We start from the raw sequence: 16,458 nt of genomic DNA, 5'->3' as shown, positions 1-16,458 counted from the left end.
CTTGTTCGAACCCCGTGCCGCGCGGCTACACGCGGCACGGGCTAGATAGTTCGAACTATGTAGCCATTCCGATCTATTGGTACACCTCGTTCCACGAAATTCAAATCCCGGGCTTCATTAGCAAGTTCGGTATGCATACATTACCCCCCTAGTTCGAACTAGGGGGGTAATGTAGACATACCCTCACGTAGTACCAAAGGGCATACAGAGTCACGGGTGTGAACCTAAGAGCGTCCAGACTGGGTCAGACCAAAGGCCCATCTAGTCCACCATCTTGTATTCCGACACTGCCCAATGCCAAGTGCCCTCAGAAGGAACGAACAGAACGGAATCGTCAGGTAACTCCTTCCCCATTGCCCATTTCCAGCTTCTGGCAGACAGAGGCAAGGGACCCCATCCCTGCCTAACCTGGCTGGTAGTCATTGAAGGACCTGTACACCAGGAGCTTACTCTGTGGTAGTCCCGGCATTCATAACATCCTCTGGCAAGAAGTTCCACAGGTTGGCTGTGGGCTGTGTAACAATGCGCCGTTTAAAACAGCTGCCTCGTCACTTCTTTTGGTGACCCCGAGTGCGTGTCTTGTGAGAAGTAAATAAGTGATCCCTTTGGTGTCACCCATAAATAAATAAACCCTGATTCACTTCTTTCACATTAGTCATGATTTTATAGACCCCCTATCCTAGGCCCTCCCCTTTTCTGTCTCTTTTCCACGCCAAAATCTTCCGGTCACTTCCATCTATTCCCCTGCAGAAGGGGTTCCATGCTCTGCGTCAAGTGACCTTCTTCTACACCTCAGCGGTACCCACCCTGAACCCCCTCATCTATAGTCTGAGGAACAAGGACGTGGCCGCGGCTCTGAGGAGGGCAAATAGGAAGGTCCTGGCTTGGGGCAAATGAGACCAGTCCGGGGCTCCATCTCTGCACTGGACTTGGACTTTCCACCCAAGAGGTGTCTCGGGAGCCTTCTCCCTTAGCTCGCCCAGGACTCCTGGGTTCTTTTCCCCTCAGAAGTGAAGCTGGTGAAATGAACACACCTGTAGGGCAGTGGTTCTCAAACTTTTGGGCCCATGGCTCACCCTGTTCAATGCAAACCTTTCTGTGGGCCAGTAGTTCTTAATGGAAACTCGCCGTTAATTACATAATTACGCCCGAGCCATTTTGCAAGTGCTGCAGATGGGGAGAATGGTTTCGTTTAACCAATAAGAAAGGAAATCCGAATGGAAATTATTAACCAGGTTAAGCGCTTTGACTTTTCTCATCTTACTTTGGCAAAGTTCATTTTAAATAAAGTCAAATATTAATTGATGTCCACAACAGAAAGTTTCAACATCGTCTGTATTTATGGCAGGAGCGGGGCATCTTTTTGGAGTCGGGGGCCACTGATCCACAGAACATAGAACATAAGAACATAAGAACGGCCGTACTGGGTCAGACCAATGGTCCTTCTAGCCCAGTATCCTGTCTGCCGACAGTGGCCAGCACCAGGTGCCCCAGAGAGGATGGACCGAAGACAATGATCAAGCGATTTGTCTCCTGCCATCCCTCTCCAGCCTCTGACAATCAGAGGCCAAGGACACCATTTTATCCCCTGGCTAACAGCCTTTTATGGACCTAACCTCCATGAAATTATCTAGCTTCTCTTTAAACGCTGTTATAGTTCTAGCCTTCACAGCCTCCTCTGGCAAGGAGTTCCACAGGTTGGCTACACGCTGTGTGAAGAACTTTCGCTTATTAGAAAGATCAGTTGTGGACCACACAAGTGAGAACCACCCTCCTTCCCCTCCAAAAAAACCCAGGCCTCTCTGATGTGGCCCCCAACTGAGACACCTCCCTCCCTCCCTGGTGCTCCAGCCCCACAGGGAGAGGGGGAGGGGCAGGAGGACTGAGGTTCAGGGCTTCCCATAGGCCCAATTAACTCTTCTGGGGATTCAAAGTGGCAGTTAGGGCAGTTGGTCAGACCCCTCCCCACCAGTGAAAATGGAACCTTCCAAAGTGGTAGTTAAGGCTGTTGGTCAAACCCCTCCCCACCACTGAAAATGGGGCCTGCCAAAGTGGCCGTTAGTGCAGTTGGATAGACCCCTTTTCCAGGCAGAATGGGACCTTCCCAAGTGGCAGTTGTGGCAGTTGACCAGGCGCCTTGCACTGTAAAATGGACCTTCCCAAGTGGCTGTTATGAACTTTGACATTTCATCTCCCGTCTCCTGTCCCCTCCCCCCACCCAATGAAATGGTTTCTTCCAACAGTTGGGAACTTTGGGGCTTCTTTGCCCTTGGAAGAGTCCATTTACAGGCAGAGGTTAAATTATCTGGGCATGTCCATTGGATGCGTTTTTCCCTCTCAGGAAATGTATGTGAACAACTCCCGCAGGCCTGTCGTGTGATTGGCTCCTTCTCCATTGCAGGGGGAGGGGGTTTGAATCCTGTGTCCAGGGTTAATTATTCAACTTCACACAGGGGGGAAATGGTCTGTTCCAAGCCCAGAGTGGCAGCTGATTGACCCGCCCACCACAGAAAAGCGAGTGGGGGGAAGAGAAATAAACACAATGTTTTATGGTGTGTGTGGGGGGGGGGTATAAACTACAGCCATATATGGTGGGGGAGGGGTACACTCACAGCCCTATATAGTTGGGGAAGGGGTACATTCACAGCCCTATATGGCGGGGGAGGGGTACACTCACAGCCCTATATAGTTGGGGAAGGGGTACATTCACAGCCCTATATGGCGGGGGAGGGGTACACTCACAGCCCTATATAGTTGGGGAAGGGGTACATTCACAGCCCTATATGGTGGGGGAGGGGTACACTCACAGCCCTATATGGTGGGGGAAAGGGGAGGAGTACACTCACAGCCCTATATGGTGGGGGAAGGGGAGGGGTACACTCACAGCCCTATATGGTGGGGGAAAGGGGAGGGGTACACTCACAGCCCTATATAGTTGTGGAAGGGGTACATTCACAGCCCTATATGGCAGACAAGGGGTACACTCACAGCCCCATATGGCAGGGGAGGGGTACGCTCACAGCCCTATATGGCGGGGGAGGGGTACGCTCACAGCCCTATATGGCGGGGGAATGAGGGCAAATGGCTGCTACGCGACCAGACTGCGTGTGGCCATGGAGGGAGGTAGCTGTAGGGACGGTGCCGCCTACTCTCAACACGGCTCCATGAATTCCAAGTCCAGGAAGGCCCGTTGGGATCGTACCGTCCACCACCCTCCCCCTGCTCCCCTCCCCCTCACGGCCCAGGCCCTGGGACAGCCCAGGATTCAGTCCTGTTTGACCAGAGCCCCTGGGACAACTCAGGATTCAGTCTTGTTTGACCAGAGCCCCTGGGACAACTCAGGATTCAGTCTTGTTTGACCAGAGCCCCTGGGACAACTCAGGATTCAGTCTTGTTTGACCAGAGCCAAGTTTCACACAAACCCCCTTGGTCCATGGGGCTGGGAGAGCTGAGCCGTCGGCCGGCAGCTCGTCCTGCTCTCGCCTTGGGGAGAGTTTTGAGATGATTCATCGATTTTCGTGGGACCCCCCCGTGCCACACGGGCAGAAAACGGCCCTGAGGGGCGGATCCCCTGGAGCCGCAGCCCAGCTTGAGTGAAAAATTGTCAGGGATGGAAAACGCCCCACAACCCTGGGGCAGTTGTCCCCGTGGTTCATGCTGAAAATGTCCGTCTTAGTTCCAGCCTGAACTTGGGCACCCTGTGGCCTGCAGGCTGCACGTGGCCCATCAGGGCTCTATGAGTGGCCAGTGAGACATGGTGTTTACTGTTCCCTGTTTGCCGGGCTGCCAGATTCCGCTGGTATCGCTCAACGTAGGTTTTTTTTCCTACCAGTATTACTAAAGTGACCCGCACTCAAAGCCTGGGCACATGAAGGCAGGTGGGTGCTGATCGCACATGACACTGACTCTTAGAGCCGTGCGCTCCCTCGGCAGCCAACCGCAGCGCCGCCACGGTTCAATCGGCACCGCCCGCAAAGTCTAGGGATTCGAGCACGTTGAGCAAATCTACCCTGTCCCGGGAAACTGGCTTGGTTGCGACAATCTTGCAGCCCACGGAAATAAAGTAGCCTAGGTTGCCCAACGCTGGGTGCGACCTTCCTTTGCTAGACCGAAGGGCCCGTTGTTAAATATGTATCCCTTAGGTAGCTACTTGTGGCCTGGGCGTAAGTCACTTCTTCACCTTCCCCGTGTCCCGCTAAATCAACTGAGTTCTGGGAGTCTTCCACGACACAGCTGGGTTTCTAAAATGAGATGCTTGTTTTTTGCAGGAGAATAGTCCCGTATGTAATACACAGCCCCTAATATCGGGAGAGCCGGGCATTATGAGATCGTCTGCCCAACTGCAGTCACATCAGGCCCAATAAAGAGGAGCTAGACTCAGTCTCCATTTATTCACGAGTCCCGTTGAGCCATCTAACACAGGGACACGCGGCACAGAGACACGTGGTCCCCACCTAGGTCGCCCCGTGCTCTTGTCTCCAACTCATCCCCCGGTGTGTTCGTTACTGATAATGACTCCACGCCGCACTGGGCCTTGTTAGACGCTGGCGCCCTTGAGGATGAAGATGGAGGGGGAGCAGCTGCTGGGTGGAGAGGGAAGTGTGTGGTAATTCGCCCGCGGTTTGTCCTACGATCCCTCCAAGCATGCATTGGCCAGAGGCCAGAGGTCATAGATTCTGGCCCTGATGAGAGATGCCTGGAGTCATTAAGGGCCCCCCTCCCCCTACACACACACACACACACACACACAAACACAACTATGGTGCACCTCCAGATCACTCTGTTCAATTCTAGAGGGAGGTTCCCCACCTCAGCGCTGTCTGGAGAAAACACCCTACCCCCCAATTCCAAAGGATGAAGAGATGGTGTGGATCGTCCCTGGCCTGTCCAAAGTCTTTTCTTAGGGACCAAGCATGCAAGGGGCCAGCGTGACGAGGAGAAACAGGACAGTAGGGCTTCACCTTGTCGATGATAGACTGAGAACAGAGTCGGGAGCAGCGGTGGATTCAGGCAAACACCCCCACTGGTGCCCATTTGTCCGAGGGACGCCAGGATGTAACTGGAGAAAAAGTGCTCACAGATGCAGTAGGGCGCTAAAGGCTGCTGGCTAGACTTTGGCTGCTTCCCTCGTGCCAAGAAGCTGGCTCAACCCAACCCCATGGCTGTGGGATATGGAAAATCCACATCCTGGACAGACGTGGCTAAAGCCACCTCACCCCTGGGTTCAGCCACACCGGCGCGATGGGAGTCAATGGAACACCTAGCTACAGTCCCTTGGGGGGGACCATTACCCACGCGCCCACCCATCGGTGCGTCTACACGGCAGCACTTGGACCGCTCCAGCCCCTAAGCAGCCTCCGTTCCCCATCGCTCCTGTTCTCAGCCGCCCCCCCTCCAGCCCCTTTCTTCAGTCCCCCCACACGCGGCGCCTGCCCAGGAGTCGCTTGGCCAGGGCCCCCTTGACGTCGGCGTTGCGCAGGCTGTAGATGAGGGGGTTGAGGGTAGGGATGACCACAGTGTAGAAGGCGGCGGCCATCTTGTCGGCCTGTGCGGCATAGCTGCCTTCGGGCCGCAGGTACATGAAGAGGAGGGTCCCGTAGAGCACGGCCACCGCTGCCAGGTGGGAGCCGCAAGTGGAGGCGGCCCGGTGCACGCCCGCCCGCCCCACGGCCCCCAGGATGAGCCCGTAGGAGGCCAGGATGGCCAGCAGGCTGAGGCTCTGGATGGCGCCACAGACGGCCAGCAGCAGGGCCTGGTTGAGGCTGGTGTCGGCGCAGGCCAGCTCCAGCACAGAGGGGATGATGCAGAAGAAGTGGTCGAGGACGTGGGCCCGGCAGAGGGGCAGGCGGAAGGCCAGGCCGGTGTGCACGGCCGCGCTGGCCGCCCCGGCCGCATAAGAGCCCAGCACCATCCCGCGGCAGAGGCGGGGCGGCACGGCGGCCTGGTAGTGCAGCGGGCGGCAGACGGCAGCGTAGCGGTCGTAGGCCATGGCCGCCAGCAGGCAGCACTCCGCGTCCCCCGCCGTGGCGAAGAGGAACATCTGGAGGGCGCAGGCCGAGCCAGGCAGGGTGGCCTGGCCAGCCAGCAGGCCCCACAGCATGACGGGGCCCACGGCGCAGCAGGAGCACAGGTCCAGCAGCGCCAGGTGGCTGAGGAAGAAGTACATGGGGGTGTGGAGGGAACTCTCAGCCCGGATCAGAACCGCCAGGCCCAGGTTCCCCGCCAGGCCCAGCAGGAAGATGGGCAGCGCGAGCGAGAAGAGGAGCAGGCTCAGGTCTCGGCTGGACGGGAAGCCAATGAGGAGGAAATCGGTCACCGCCGTCTGGTTTGGAGCAGCCATGGGAGAGAGGGCACGGATCTGTGGGGAGAAGGCCTGGGTGAGAGCCTGCCCCTCTGCCCATGTGGGGCTGTCCCCACCCTCTCCTAGCGTCAAAGGACTGGTGTTAGTGGAGGGTTAGACTGGCACAGAAATGCAGCCACCTCTGGGGTGGGCAGCTGGAGAACAGCTGCATATAACGCCCCATGGCAATATCTCACTCAGTGCTGAGATGCAGCCACCTCTGGGGCAGGGCAGCTGAGGAACAACTGTTCAGGCGAAGAACAAGCCAGCATCCAAGCACGTGGTAGGGAGGCGTCAGCAGGAGAAAGGAGTTGGTGATTTAGGTTTCCAGAGCTACAGAGCGGGGGGAGCCGAAGGGCGCCGGGGCAGGGAGATAGCAGCGGGGCCCGGAGGCAGCAGGGCCTGGGCAGGCAGCAGGACGGGCTCTCGGGACTCCTGGCTTCTCTTCCTGGTGAGCTACCGGGTGGCTGGGTTACGTGGGGCGAGCCACTTCCACAGCCAGGTCTGCTGCCCCTGGTGTACTTGGACTGGGAGCTCCCCAGGGCAGAGCCGGCGGCTCGCTGTGTCTGGGTCAAGGCTCTGATCTGGGTCGGGGTTTGGGCAGAGCCTGGCACAATGGGGAGGGGGTGGTGGAAGGGGGGGGCTGATCTTGGCAGGGTCTGGGCAGTGCCTAGCACAAATCCCTGTGGCATTCGGTCCAATGCCGCCCCCCCCCCCCACCTCCTCCGCAGCCTCCCAGCGATACCACAGTGCACACCCTGACTGTCCGGCCCCTCCATGGGACAGCTCCTGGGGGGTTGATGGCTGAGAGCCCCCCCGGGCAGGGCACGATGGGGGGTGCACAGTCAGAGCAGAGAGGGGGACGGGGAGATGTCCCCCCTCCCCACCCCTGAACGCGGATCCCTCCTTCCCAGACTGAACTGGACCCAGACGGCCCTGCGGAGGAGGGGGAGGGGGGAGAAGAGGAGCCTGGGCCTGGGGGGAGGGCTAACAGGAGGGGCCGTGGCTGAGAGGTGCCGAGGGGGCGGGGTACCTGGATAGGGGGATCCCCAGAGCAGGGGCGGGATTAGAATGGGGGACGGCTAGAGAGAGAGAAGGAAAACTGCCTCCTACTGAGGGTGGAACCCTGTACGGGCAAAGCATGGATGGATTCATGACAGGGGACCCAGGAGTCCTGGCGCCCAGCCCCCCAGCCCCCCCCCCCCGCTCTAACCACTAGACCTCACGCCCCTCCCAGAGCCAAGGAAAGAACCCAGGAGTCCTGGCACCCAGCCCCCCCCCCCCCCCGCCTGCTCTAACCACTAGCCCCCAATCCTCTCCCAGAGAGAACCCAGACGTCAGGGTTCCCAGCCCCGATTCCCCTCCCAGAGCCAGGGAGAGAACCCAGGAGTCCTGGCTCCCAACCCCCCCTGCTCTAACCACTAGACACCACTCCCCTCTCAGAGCCAAGGAAAAAACCCAGAGCAGTGGAGAGAACCCAGGAGTTCTGGCTCCCAGCCCCACCTCCCCTGCTCTAATCACTAGCCCCCAGAGCCAGTCCCCTCCCAGAGCCAGGGAGAGAAACCAGCAGTCCTGGCTCCCAGCCCCTCCTGATCTAACCACTAGACACTGCTCCCCTCCCAGAGCCAAGGAAAGAACCCAGAGCAAGGGAGAGAACCCAGGAGCTCTGGCTCCCAGCCCCCATCCCCTGCTCTAACCACTAGCCCCCACTCCCCTCCCAGAGCCAGGGAGAGAACCCAGGAGTCCTGCTGCCCAGTGGCTAAGACCGGACAGCTCCGCGGGCCGAGATGGGCTCAGGCAGCATGAAGGTAACGGGTCAGCGCAAAGGGGGTGTCCATGGCCATGCCAGGAGCCCGCCCTACCTGGCCAGCAGCAGGGTCTGCGTCTCTCGGTGCCGGCTCCTGGTGCTGTGTGTCCGGCGGCACCGGGGCTTTTATGGCCCCTTTCCCTGGCATCCACGCGCCCTCCCCTGGCCCCGGCTCTCGGGGCTGCTGCCTGAGCCAATCACCAGGGTGCCAGCTGGGCCCCGCAGAGAGCGGAGCCTCCGGGCTTGCTCATTACCCCGGCACCTGCCTGCAGGGACTCAGGCGCAGACGGGTCATTTCATGCAAAGTCGGAGGCAGGGGAGGGGGTCTGCTTGGCCACAGCCCCCCCACCTGTGAGTGCTCCCAGGTACCCACGTTAGCGCAGGGCCAGCCTCTGGAGCAGCAAGCGGCCGACCCTTGCGTAGCACCAAGGGGTCAGCCCCTTGTACCAGTGCTGCATAAGAGAGACGCCAGCCTGGGCGCTCCCGGAAGGGAGGGACTAGCGGTTACAGCAGGGCCAGGCTGGGAGCCTGGGTCTTCTCTGCACCTATTGGCGGGGAGCGGGGTCTTTGTTCCCTGCTAGTCACACTTCAGACCAGCCAACAGGGTCCTAACTGCTAAGAACTGGAGCTGCCCAGACCCTCCTGGCCATGGCTGGACGGTGCCAGCCTGTGCTCCGTGGGGCTGTGGGAACCACCCCCCAAACCCCAATTAAAGGCTCAAGTCCCTTTCCCAGGCCTGGGTGGGAGCATCCCCTCACAGGGCATACACCAGGCCCCAGCCTTTAGCTGCTCTCCGGGGAGGTGTCTAGTAAGGCCTTGTATGTGAGCTGAAGCCGAGACATGGGTTTCGCGGGGTCTTACGCTGTGTGGGGGAGGCTGAGCGGAAACCCAGGCACCCGGGAATGGATCTACCCGGCTGACGGGCCGGAAGCCAGACAGAGAGAGAGAGAAAAGGACCTTTACAGCCCTCCGGCTAAAGGGGAGCAGGCCTGGCAGGAGGGCGAGGCTTTGGCGTGTCGCACCCTGACACCCCAATATTGTCCACGGTCATGGAATTAGTGTGTCTTGTAAGGTGTCATTCTCAGAGCCTTGATCTGCCAGACACAAAGGTCTCACTGGACTGCGCACTGGCGTTGTGTGCAAGGGTATGAGGCCCGACTAGGTACGCCAGCAGAAAAACCAAACAGGGCTCACTTGAGGAGATGCACAAAGGCACTAGGGTTACCCCGGGACCCTTGTGAAATAGAAACCTCTCCGAGAGGGATAACATGACACAGTGGGAACCAGCAGGGCCCAGCAAAACAGTTTCCAGCACGGGGCAAGGACAGATCAAAGGGTAATAACGAAATCAGGGTGGGAGGACCTCACTCCAGAACAACGTGCCTGCAAACAGCAGAGGAGCAAAGACTGAACTATGAGAAGTTAGATTTGGTCCCAAGTTAGATTTCTAGTCAGTGCAGGAAAACCTCAGAAATCCAAACAGCTAATGGAGGGGCTAGATGTGGTCCCTGGTTTACCTGGATCTGCCCCCCTCCAGCATTGGGGAGCCCAGCTCGCACTCTGCCCCCCCCTCCTGCCATACACACACTGCCCCACCACAGGGCTGGATCACACAAAATCCACCGGCTGGGGCCCCTTGGCGCTGGCGTGCTAGGGAAAAGTGGGGCATCTTTCTCCTTCTCAGTTAGGAGCCACACCAGTGAGGGGGGGTTTGGTTTCTCACTTGTGTGCAGCCCCTGACTGAGTTTTCTGAAGGACTGTAGCCCCCTGCACCAAAAAAGGATCCCCACCCCTGTGTGAACGGGTACTGTATCTATTTCGAGGGCTAAAGTTAGTCTGCGTGTTTTGTTTCTTGACTCCGCAATGTGCTTTGTTCTGTCTGCTATCACTTATAGCCCCTTGAAAGTCCCCTTCTGTAGAGAATCCATCGGTTTCGTCTTCACACCATAAGCCAGGTGGTGCAGTGAATAAGTGGAAGAGGAACAGAGCGGTGCCTACCTCTCCCCACATTGAGGGGGGTGAACTGCATAAAACCTTTGGGTCTCTACTCCACAGGGGGTGGGCACGGAGGTCATGTGACGTACCCCATCCCCTGAGCTGTCCCAGAGCTGATCTCAGCATCTGTTTTTTCGTGGCTGGGGGTGGCTCTGGCTGTGCATGGTTGGAAGAGGTGTGAGGGCCTAGCACAGTGAGACAAGGTGAAGGGGGCCCAGGCTGGCAGAACAAGCAGGCTCCGTGGGATCCTGGTCCACCAGGCGGCTCCTCAAAGGGGGGCAGCCCCTGTCACAAGCAGACTTTCAAGAGAGTTCCTTTATTCCTTACATGTTACCCAGCGCACGTCTCGCCCCAATGAGCGGCTGTGATAAGTGACAAGCTTCCTGTGGATCCCTCCCCGGTTCCGCTTCATGGCTAAAGACCCTGTAAAATCGGTGTTTGGTGGAGTGAGTTTGCCAGGACTCAGCAGCACAGATCTGAGGAACCTTAACCACCGGGCCTCCCTCACGGCTTTCTGCCCCGTGGCTAAGCCAGCAGTGGGGTTAGACGAGGCTGTACCAGACCCTGCAGCGACAGGCAAAGGTCCTAGCTACAGTTCCCTCCTGGGGCCCTTGACAGCATCTGCTCTGACCTCCTGGCCAGAGAACGGCTCCCGAGAATTCCTAGCACAGAGCAGATAGAAAAACGGACCGTCTCCCCTCGACGGGCGGCGGGAGCCCCGAGAGCTACCAGCGTGTTGGGAGATACTAGGAAAGAGACAGGAAATACCAGCCTGCCGCTACCTAGATCTGTGGGGCAGCCTGTGAGCAAGTGGGGAGCTCTGGGAATCCAAAGGGGGACTGCATACAGGGGGGCACTCAGTGCCCGGATGTTACTGGTTTAATGTGACAATGGGGGGAGCTGAGTTGTCTCAGAGAACAGCCCAGAATTGGAGCTGGTGGCGTCTGCTGCCCCCGGCCCTGCCCAGAGGACACGGCCGGTTCTGGCCGGAGGATGGACGATGGGCTGCAGAGAGGGACCCTGCAACCGGCCCAGCTGGTCCCAGCGAGGGGAGAACATTGGACGGGGAGGGAGGCAGAGGAGAGGGGCCCAGGCGACCCCATTACCTGGACAATGCCTGGGGGAGGGGCTGTTGCAGGGGATATTGGAGGCTCTGCCAGGAGACTGGGGCTGTTTTGGGGGAGCAGAGCAGGCAGGGCTCAGCTGGCTGCAGGGGAGGCTGACCTGAGGCCGGGGGCCCAGGCGACTGGCCTGAGGGACCTGTTGCTGCTCAAAGCTCAAGAGACCCGCCTGTTTGGTTCTGGAGGAGAGTCTCCGTGGTCTGGAGAACAGGGGGGGCTGCTCCTTCAGGGAGGGGAGGCCCCCGGGGTCCAGAGGGAGGGGACCCCCGAGGGGCTCACGGCGGAGGCAGGCGGCTGGAGGCCCTGAGAGGCACCGTCCCGGAGGCAGAGAGGCGGACCGCCCAGGTGAGAATGGGCCCCCCAGGAGAGGGTCCCCGCACTGGAGCAGACCCTAAGAAAGCGCCGTCTCGCTGCCGCTGGAGAGGAGGGGGCTCCCCGAGAAGGGGCTGCCACCCTGGAGGGGGGGATCCGCCAAGGGGCCACGTGTGGGCCCGACCCATGAGCCGTGGCACCCCCACCTCTGGAACACGGCGCGAAGATCTGGAAACCCCGGACAGAGACGACCCGGTGGAATTGGAAACGGTTCAGGAAAGGGCAACAGGAGCGGGGGGGGGGGGGGGGGCGCAGCAGCGTCTGCAGACGGAGAGACAAGGACGACTGGGCCATTTCCCCTTGGAAAAGAGACGAAGAAGGGGGGGACGGTGCGTGGGGGCCCCCCGACCCTGCACCCCCGCCCGCAGCCAGATGGGACTCCCTGCCAGGCAGCAGGGTGGAAGGTTTTCTTGCTTCTCAGTGATACAGCCCAGCACAGGTTCCATGTAGCCATAGGGGGATGGGCAGAGCCTGCGTTCCCTTGGAGGGGGAGGGGTTCACAGGCCCCTGAACCCCCTGACTTGTTCTAGGTCTGGTCAATGCAGGCACAGGGCAGGGGCCTCCAACCTTTGGAAGCATGAGCTCACTTTTTGAATTGAAGAGCAATCCAGGATCCACCCCAAACCCAAACCCCCTGGCCCCGCCTCCTTCCCACCCCTTCCCCGAAGCCCCACCCTGCTCACTCCATCCTCCCTCCCCCATCCTCACTCTCTTTTATTAGGCTGGGGGCAGGGGTTTGGGGGCCAGGAGGGGTTCAGGCCTGGGGCCAGGGTTTGGAATGCAGGCTCCAGCTGGGCACCACAGGTGGCTTCTGGGTGGTTGTGGGGCAGGGGGCTAAGGCAGGCTCACCCCTCCCCCTCTTCCTCTTCTTCCCATGCCCTGCATAGCAAGCAGGAGGCTCCCAAGGCAGAGGGCACAAGCGGCAGAGCAGCGCTTTAGAGGGGCGGATGAAGTGCCGGCACTTGACAGCCTCCCAGCCAAACCTCTCGGGATCACCCGCCAAAGGCTCCGAGATCTACCAGTAGATCCTGATCTACTCATGGGTGACCACTGGCATAGGGGGATGGGCACAGCCTGAGTTCCCTTGGAGGGGGAGGGGTTCACAGGCCCCTGAACCCCCTGGCTTCTTCTAGGTCTGCTTTCTTCATCTTCCCCCCTCCCCCCAGGTAGCCACCCCCCTTCCTTTGTTCAAACTCCTTCCCCTGGCCAGGGGAGACGTTGCCGGGCCATGGCCTCCGTGCCTGCCCTCGGGAACCTCCCCCCGTTGGGCAGCGCGCACACACACACACACACACACACACACACACCCCATCTCTGCAGAGCGGCATAGGCCAGTAGGGGTCACCCACAGCACAACGCAGCACCCAGTGACTGCCCAACCAGAGCAGACCCAAGCCCACAAGAGTGTACAGCCCCCCCACTGCGGCACAGGGGGGATATGATAAAGCTCTATACCATAATGAAAGGTGCAGAGAAAGTAAAAAAGAAAGTGCTATTTATTCCTCGTCACACAAGAACTAGGGGCCAGCTGTAGAAATGAATAAACAGCAGGTTTAAAGTAAACACAAGGAAGTATTTTTTCCACACAATGCACAGTCAACCTGCGGAACTCCTTGACACAGGATATTAAAAAGGCAAGGATTATAACAGGAATGGTGTCACGAGCCTCTGTTTGCACAAAGCTGGGAATGAGCAACTAATGTATGATTCCCTGTTCCCATCATTGCCTCTGGCATCGGCCACTGTTGGAAGCGGATCCAGGGCCCACCCAATGTGGCTGCTCTTGGGTTCACATGCTTCACTCCCACTGATGCATGTTTGAGGCCCATTGATACAATATACGTGACTACAACAGGCCTTCGGGCTGATCTGGTGTGGCCGTGCCTTGGAAAGCATTCCGGAGCGGTCTCCCCATTCACTGGGACGACATGGGCTTTGTGGTCGTGTGTGTGTGAGTGCGTGCGTGTGTGTGTGTGTGTGTTCCAGCTGCATTGCACATGTCTGAGGAGAAAAGAACCCAGGTGTCCTGATGGAGCTAAAGGAGACATTTCCCCAGAGACATCTTCGGTGGAAAGTCCGTGCCCGGTGCAGCGATGGAGCCACGGGCTGGACTCACGCGCCCCGAGCCAGGACCTTCCGCCCTGTCCTCCTCACGGCCGAGGCCACGTCCTTGTTCCTCAGGCTGTAGATGAGGGGGTTCAGGGCAGGCACCACGACGGTGTAGAAGGCGGCCACCTCCCAGTCATGCCCCAAGGCGTAGCTGGAGGCCGGGCGGAAGTAGAGCCAGGTCACAGTGCCGTAGAAGAGTGTCACCACGGTCAGGTGGGAGCCGCAGGTGGAGAGGGCCTTGCGCAGGGCTTGGGCAGAGCGCAGGCGGGCCACGGCCACCCCGATGCGGGCATAGGAGGCCAGGATGAAGGCGAAAGGGGCCACCATCACCAGGACGCCCTCGGTGGAGATCACCAGCTCGTAGGTGAAGGGCCGGGTGCAGGAGAGGCGCAGCAGGGGCGGCACGTCGCAGAAAAAATGCTGCACGGAATTGCCACAGTAACGCAACCGGGCGGACATGACGGCGTGCAGCAGGGCGTGCGGGATCACCACGGCCCAGGAGGTGACCACCATCTTGAGGCACAGAGATTGTGTCACCATGGCAGTGTATCGCAGCGGGTCGCAGACGGCCACGTAGCGGTCGTAGGCCATGGCAGCCAGCAGGTAGAGCTCCATCGTGCCCACCGCCAGGTAGAGGAAGAGCTGGGCCATGCAGCTGTTGAAGGGGACAGTCCAATGGTGGGTCTGCGCCTGCACCAGAGCATGGGGCAGGGTGATGGAGGTGAGGCCCATGTCCACCATGGCCAGCTGGCTGAGGAAGAAATACATGGGACTGGCGAGCTGGGGGGCGGACCATATCAACACCAGCAGCACGGAGTTGCCTGCTAAGTTCAGCAGATACATGACCAGCAACCCCGCGAAGATCAGCGGCTGCAGGTCCTGGCGTTCGGACAGGCCCAGGAGCACGAACTCGGAGACGGACGTCCAGTTGGCCTCGGCCATGGCGAGGGGCGGCGGCAGCACCTGAGCGGGGAGGAGCAGGGAGTTGGCAGCAGAGGCCAAGTCTACACTGCAGGCTTCTTGCACAAGAACATTTGGCAGAAGAGATCTCCCGCAAAAAGTTCTTGTGTGTAAGCGGGGTCAGTGTGCAAGGGCACGTTCACACGGCCATGGACGCTCTTGCGCAGGAAACCCCTGTTGTCGGTCCACACGCGCCTTTTTGCACAAGAACGCTTGAGCAAACAGGCTTATTCCTTGTAGAAAGAGGAATAACCCCTGCGCAAAAAGCCCTGTCGTCTGATGATCTACTGCACTTTTTCTTGCACAAAAACACACTCGCAGTGTGGATGCTCCGTGAGTTTTTGTGCAATGTAGCCGTAGCCGAGGTGATGCACTGACACGTGATTCCAGTCACCTGTTGGGAGCCAAGTCCCGTTGGGCAATAGCTTAGAAGTTCCATCTCAATGTAAAGTGCCCCGCAGTGAAGGTGCCAACCCAACCCTGGCTCAGTTCTACTCCTGGTCACGGACCGTCACTGTAAAAACAGGCAGCGTCCGTCTGCTCTGACCGTGTGTCGCTGGGACTCAGACTCTGGGCTCCGTGCTCCTCTGCCCTGGCCAGCCAGCAGCCGCAGCGTCTATGAATCCTGTTCTTGGGTTCCCCCCTTTCTCTCCTTCTCTCAATGCCAAAAAGGCCCCGTTTGTCTCCCCTTCCCTGTGAGGGCAGTATTTCTAACCCTTTCCCCATTTGCTGCTCTGCCTGGACTCTCTCCGATTCGCCCACAGCTTGTCTAACGCGTGTGGCCCAGAAGTGGCCACAGAGCTCCGGACGAGAGCTCACCAGCGCCCAGCAGAGCAGGACACTCCCCTCCCGTGTCAACCCCAGGACACACCAGGTCCCGCCCTAGCCTGTTAGCTCAGGATGGTCAGAGCGGCTTCACTTTGCTGGTTCCCATTCACACTCAGCATGCTCACTACTCTTTGAGGATGGTCTTTTCACCACTTGGAAACCCGCCTAACGGTAACTTCATCCACACCTATTGGGAAGGGTCAAATATTCCTTCCTGACCACTGCAGGTGCCCAACTGAATCCCTAAAACAAGACATTGGATTCTAGTCACTGTTATCATAAGGGTATGTCTACACTGCCACCCTCGTTCGCACTAGGGTGGCAGCGTAGACATATCCATACTGAGCTCCAAATGTGGCAGGCACGCCAAGGGAAATGCAGGTTTTTCTGTTCTCAGCATGGCCCATTTGGGAATGAAAGTTCACCCACGGAGTCTAAGGCGAGATTAGAGGGACACAGTGAAATAGCCACGATCTTGGGAAACAGCCGAACCGGCATTGGGAAGGGGATTGGTAAAGGGGAGAGAGCTCAGAGCAGAACCAGCCAGATCAGGAGAGATGCCAGGGACTCTCGCTAGTTAGTGGAACAAGGAGAAGGCGAAAGGGCCACTCGGACCTTCGGTGGAAGGACCGACGGGGGAACAAATTGCTCAGCGGCCCTTGGGTCCAGCAGAGAAGGGTCTGACCCGAGCCGCTGGTTGGAAGAGGCTGCTAGAGACAGCGGCTGTGACAGCAGGGACGCACCCGTCTGGGAAACCTACCTTGGGAGCTAGTGGGCTCAGTTTGCTCAGTTCATCCAGGAGCCGGGTTAGAGGGGACTTGTCATCAAATTGGAGACTCGCTCACAGCCTTTGGTCCACATCTGAATCCTGCCTGTAGCTTTGCCCCTCCCAATGCCACCCAGGAAATGGGGCCTGGGCATGGGTT

At 58.9% G+C, this 16,458-nt stretch overlaps 2 protein-coding genes across 2 annotated transcripts; both read right to left on the bottom strand.

The window, feature by feature from the left end:
- Positions 1–5,407: 5,407 nt before the first annotated feature.
- Positions 5,408–6,340, bottom strand: LOC102455812 (olfactory receptor 5C1-like). Its single transcript, XM_006127154.2, has one exon. The coding sequence runs from the start codon at positions 6,338–6,340 to the stop codon at positions 5,408–5,410; it is 933 nt and encodes a 310-aa protein (XP_006127216.2).
- Positions 6,341–13,747: 7,407 nt separating this feature from the next.
- Positions 13,748–14,686, bottom strand: LOC102444225 (olfactory receptor 1f45-like). Its single transcript, XM_006125073.3, has one exon. It carries the CDS (start codon positions 14,684–14,686, stop codon positions 13,748–13,750), a length of 939 nt encoding a protein of 312 aa, XP_006125135.3.
- Positions 14,687–16,458: the final 1,772 nt, after the last annotated feature.

The sequence above is a fragment of the Pelodiscus sinensis genome, unplaced genomic scaffold (genome assembly GCF_049634645.1).
Source record: "Pelodiscus sinensis isolate JC-2024 unplaced genomic scaffold, ASM4963464v1 ctg59, whole genome shotgun sequence".
Lineage (NCBI taxonomy): Eukaryota > Metazoa > Chordata > Testudines > Trionychidae > Pelodiscus > Pelodiscus sinensis.
Note: the sequence above shows the minus strand (reverse complement) of the source record. Positions and strands in the feature narration are given on the sequence as shown.